We start from the raw sequence: 5,251 nt of genomic DNA, 5'->3' as shown, positions 1-5,251 counted from the left end.
CCCGCCTCCCCCTCCCTATCCCTCCCTCTCTCCCCCTCCCTATCCCTCCCACTCTCCCCCACTCTCCCCCTCTCCATCCCCCTCTCTCTCCCCCCGTCTCCCCCTCCTTGTCCTCCCTCCCCTCCCCCTCCCTCCCCCTCCCTATCCCTCCTTCTCTCCCCCTCTCTCCCCCTCCCTTCCCCCCTCTCCCCCGTCTCCCCCTCCTTATCCTCCCCCCTCTCTCTCCCCCTCCCTATCCCCCCCTCTCCCCCGTCTCTACCCCCCTATCCCTCCCTCTCTCCCCCTCTCTCTCCCTCCCTATCCCCCCTCTCCCCCGTCTCCCCCTCCTTATCCCCCCCCCCCTCCTCCTCCTCTTCCTCCTCTTCCTCCTCTCTCAGACTTTGATCCTCGGCTGCTGTCAGTAGATAAATCGTCTCTTGTTTTCAAGCAGTTTTCCTTCAACCTCAGGAGAAATGTCCACCGTGATCCCGGACCACATCCAGACGTCGGTCGCAGACCAAGACCCCGACCCAGACCCAGACCCAGATCCGGACTCGGACCCGGACCCGGAGCCGCGGGAGGCCGGAGTCCTGCAGCCGCAGACCGTCTTCGTCATCCTGGACTCGGCTGAAACTCTCAACGTGGTCCGGTGAGTGCGGAAGTGTTCTGGAGATTCTGGAAGTTCCGGACGTTCTGGGTTCTGGAGGTTCAGGAAGTTCTGGTTCAGAGGAAACGTGTCGGATCAGATCTGAGGAGAAATCCGTTCCTGAACTCTCACGTTTATGCGCATTCACATCAACCATCAAAATATCTCAAATCCTGCTTAAACATCAATTAAACGCCACGATAGTGACGCCGGATTGAAATTCAGCCTCTTCAGATGAAAACTTGATCCTCTGACTTGTTTACGGCTCACGTTCGTTTCAAGGAAGAGAGGGAAATTCAGAATTTCAATGTTTTCTGGTGAAGTCTGGTAAACGAATGCTTCCGTCAGCGTCTCCAACCAGACTCCATTCAAACATCTGCAGTTTTAACTCTGCTGCACCCAGTGACAGGATCTGTATGAAGTGTTCAATCAATCGGTTCATTGATCACCTCTCAGAACGGGATGGGAGGTGACATAAAATATCTGCACGTATTGATCGATAAGTCGGTTCATCGATTGCTCACCTCACATGTTATTAACGTACTACAGCTGAGATTTACCATGATGCTGTAAATATTAACAAAATATGCGCTAAAACAGGCATGGAACTGTTTAAATCTGACGCCGTACTAATGAGCAAAGTCTAAAAGTAATTTTTAAGCTATTTTGTCTTATTTTAGATGCGAGTGGAGTTTATGAGATAACATTATGTCTAAATTTCATAAATCTTTAACGGAGCTTGGCTGGACATGCTGCTGGAAGCTTAGCACACCAGACCCCATTTAAAAAAGCTGTATTTTTTTAAATCGACTGGGTTTCCTGATGGCAGACTGATAGAAACGAAAGTGACAAAGTCGATCTGTCGTTTAATGGGAGACATTTTCTCACAGATTCCCTCTGGATTTATACTCTCAACACTTCAAACAATACTCCACTTTCAAACCATAAATATTTGTATATCAATAATTCCGATTTTAACCGCACATAATAGATTCAAACAAGCTCTCATGGCTTTTTCAGACGCCAGTTTTATTTCTGGGAGGAGAGTGACTTGTAAATGTAATTCGGTTTTTTGTGCTTGTGGGAGCTTGACACACCAGACTCCATTCAAAACGGATCGTCCAGTCTTAAACATTCTCACAGCTGAACTTTTCCTTGTGTTCATGAATTCGGCTCACAACTTTTTCTTTAGTTGTGTCACATGTGTTTGTGTTTAACCTTCACACTCATGATCCCCTTTTATATTCATCCTATTGTTTAGACACCATTGAATAGAATTCTGTCCTCAGTAGGATATTTTGGGTTCTGTGGGAGGACTTGTTGTGTTTGGAAGGAGTCTGGTGGCGCTGAGCTTCTCTGAAAACTGCTGAGTTGGAGAAGACTTGTACTTTCTTCCTGTGAAACGAGCTCGTAAATTCTTCACTGCACATGTTTGTGTTTAACTTTCACTGAGACGTCCTGTTTTCCAAACCGATGCGTTTTTCTCACACGTGGTTATTTTGTGTGAATCTCAAGCTGAATTCAACCTCGAATATCACAGATAAAAACTCCTTTTGAAGAGATGAACTTTAAATTAGTAAAGCAATGAGACGAGTTTGGTGTTTTTCAAAGTTAAAGCTAAAGTGAAAAATTGTTTGTGGAGTCTGATGATGATGATGATGATGATGATGATGATGATGATGATGATGGCGGCGGTGGGAAGCTTGTTGTTGTGACGGTTTGACCTCTGAGCCTCTGATCCTCTTTGCTGTAATGACTCTTCCACAACTATTTATTTTCCCAGGAGAAACAGAAGAAGGCAGACAGGTCTCGTCTCGTCCCGTCTCATCCCGTCCTCCTCTCTTCCCTGTCTTGTCTCGTCCTGTCCTCCTCTCTTCCCCGTCTCGTCCCCGTCTCATCCTCCTCTCTTCCCCGTCTCGTCTCGTCCTCCTCTCTTCCCAAACTCGTCTTGTCCTTCTCTCTTCCCTGTCTCGTCTCGTCCCGTCCTCCTCTCTTCCCCGTCTCGTCCCGTCCTCCTCTCTTCCCCGTCTTGCCTCGTCCCCATCTTGTCTCGTTCCAGTCTCGTCTCGTCTCATCCTCCTCTCTTCCCCGTCTTGCCTCGTCCCCATCTCGTCTCGTCCCAGTCTCGTCTCGTCTCGTCCTCCTCTCTTCCCCGTCTCGTCCCCGCCTAATCTTGTCCCTGTCTTGTCTCATCTTCGTTTTGTCTCAGCCTCATCCCAGTCTTGTCTTGTCCCTGTCTCGTCTTGTCTTCATCTTGTCTCCATGTCCTTCCCGTCTAGTCTCCAGGCTCTAACTTTCCCAAACTCCCCCTCATCAACAAACCTAATCCAGTTTAGTCTGATGAGTATTTTCCCTCCACACTGTTTGGTGTTAATCTGTTCCCTCACAGTGAAAACAACCAGTCACATGTCTGAAGTCTGTTTTCTGTTGGTGGTGTGAATTTATATGGTTGGTTTGGTTCATCAGCTGGTTGGTTGGTCAGTCAGCTGGCTGGTTGGTCAGCTGGTTGGTTGGTCAGTTGGTCAGTCAGCTGGCTGGTTGGTCAGCTGGTTGGTTGGTTGGTTGGTCAGTCAGCTGGCTGGTTGGTCAGCTGGTTGGTTGGTCAGTTGGTTCATCAGCTGGTTGGCTGGTTGGTCAGCTGGTTGGTTGGTCAGTTGGTTCATCAGCTGGTTGGTTGGTTGGTCAGCTAGTTGGTTGGTCAGTTGGTTCATCAGCTGGTTGGTTGGTTGGTCAGCTGGTTGGTTGGTTGGTTGGTTGGTTGGTTGGTTGGTTGGTTGGTTGGTTGGTTGGTCAGCTGGTTCTTCAGCTGGTTGGTTGGTTGGTTGGTCAGTCAGCTGGTTGGTTGGTTGGTTGGTCAGCTGGTTGGTTGGTTGGTTGGTTGGTCAGCTGGTTCTTCAGCTGGTTGGTTGGTTGGTTGGTTGGTTGGTTGGTTGGTTGGTCAGCTGGTTGGTTGGTTGGTTGGTCAGTCAGCTGGTTGGTCAGCTGGTTGGTTGGTCGGTCAGTCAGCTGATCGGTTGGTCAGCTGGTTGGTTGGTCGGTTGGTCAGTCAGCTGGTTGGTCAGCTGGTTGGTCAGTTGGTTGGTTGGTCGGTTGGTCAGTCAGCTGGTTGGTCAGCTGGTTGGTCAGTTGGTTGGTTGGTCGGTCACTCAGCTGATCGGTTGGTCAGTTGGTTGGTTGGTTGTTTTCGTTTCTGTGAACACTTGTTGGTTGACAGAGTTCTCTTCCTTCACAGCGTGGAGTCTGGAATCGTCGCCGACATTGAGATTGACAATTTGTTGACGTCTGACTCGGACTATTTCTACCAGATCAAGAGTCAACCAATCAGCATCAGGTGAGAATCCACACACTTCCCACTTCCTGTTGACCTCATGGTGTGACCTGGTGATGTCATCACTTTCTTTCTTTCTTTCTTTCTTTCTTTCTTTCTTTCTTTCTTTCTTTCTTTCTTTCTTTCTTTCTTTCTTTCTTTCTTTCTTTCTTTCTTTCTTTCTTTCTTTCTTTCAGTTCATCAGCAGCAGGTTCTTCCTCCCTCCCCTCCTCTTCCTTGCTGCCATCCATCATGTCGTCCAGGTAAGAGTGTCTCCTCTCTGTGGCCGTGTCCTCCCGTCCTGTGGGGGGCGCTGTGGGGTGGTGGAGGTTCTCAGCCTCGTCCTCTCGTCCTCCCGCAGGGTTTTAATGCGTCAGGACTTGATGCGTCAGCAGGCGCTGGAGGAGGAGCAGAAGGAGGCGCAGCAGCAGCTCCTCCGCCCCGCCGACGCCTCCTCGCCCATTGGCGTGGCAACGGCAGCGTCCTGCTCGCCTCCTGCTCAGGTTCCTGTGGAGGTTCTGAAGGTACAAACGCTGGGACGCTGCCTTCAATCTCTGAATGTTCTGGAAACACCATGAAGATTGTGTGTGTGTCCAGGTCCAGACTCACTTGGAGAACCCCACCAGGTATCACATCCAGCAGGCCCAGAGGCAGCAGGTCCGGCAGTACCTGTCCACCAAGACGGCCAATCAGCAGCCAGTATTGACAGCAAGACCCACCTACAATGGAGGCTCCGCCCCCTCACATTCTGCAGGCAGCAGCCCCAAACAAGACGTGAGCGTGCGTGTGTGTGTGTGTGTGCGTGTGTGTGTGTGTGTGTGTGTGTGTGTGTGTTGAGTAAGCACTGTTGTTCCTGTCGTTGTGCTGACTCGGCAGTTTCAGAGGATCTGAGTCAGAGTCCAACAGTTTCCTGATTCAGTCTTCAGCCTGTTTAAACTGCTAAAACTGTCATTCATTCATTCATTCATTCATTCATTCATTCATTCATTCATTCATTCATTCATTCATTCATTCATTCATCACACTGAAGACAAACTTGGCTCTGATTGGTTCTTGCAGATGGATGACATGGTCATCGATGACATCATCAGCCTGGAGTCAAGTCTCAACGACAAGTTTCTGACGCTGATCGACTCGGGAATGCAGCTCGCTAACACGGTAACGCAGTCACACATGTCAACAAGCAAACAAACATGGAGACAAACAACACAAACATGTCAACAAACAACACAAACACGTCAACAAACAACACAAACACGTCAACAAACAACACAAACACGTCGACAAACAACAACACAAACGTGTCAACAAACACAAAC

At 49.2% G+C, this 5,251-nt stretch overlaps 1 protein-coding gene across 1 annotated transcript in view; it reads left to right on the top strand.

Moving 5' to 3' along the window:
* Positions 1–368: 368 nt before the first annotated feature.
* The window catches only part of tfe3a (transcription factor binding to IGHM enhancer 3a), a 15,990-nt gene continuing 11,107 nt past the window's right edge, over positions 369–5,251 (top strand). The window contains exons 1-6 of the mRNA XM_080470453.1: positions 369–628; positions 3,858–3,956; positions 4,130–4,195; positions 4,294–4,456; positions 4,530–4,706; positions 4,992–5,090. Of these exons, the coding sequence (XP_080326579.1) occupies positions 453–628; positions 3,858–3,956; positions 4,130–4,195; positions 4,294–4,456; positions 4,530–4,706; positions 4,992–5,090 (780 nt within the window). The 5' untranslated portion in view covers positions 369–452. The remainder of the gene's footprint in view (positions 629–3,857; positions 3,957–4,129; positions 4,196–4,293; positions 4,457–4,529; positions 4,707–4,991; positions 5,091–5,251) is intronic.

The sequence above is a fragment of the Lipophrys pholis genome, assembly GCF_963383615.2.
Source record: "Lipophrys pholis genome assembly, chromosome: 8".
Lineage (NCBI taxonomy): Eukaryota > Metazoa > Chordata > Actinopteri > Blenniiformes > Blenniidae > Lipophrys > Lipophrys pholis.
The sequence above is the reverse complement of the archived record's forward strand: the minus strand, read 5'-3'. Positions and strand labels throughout refer to the sequence as shown.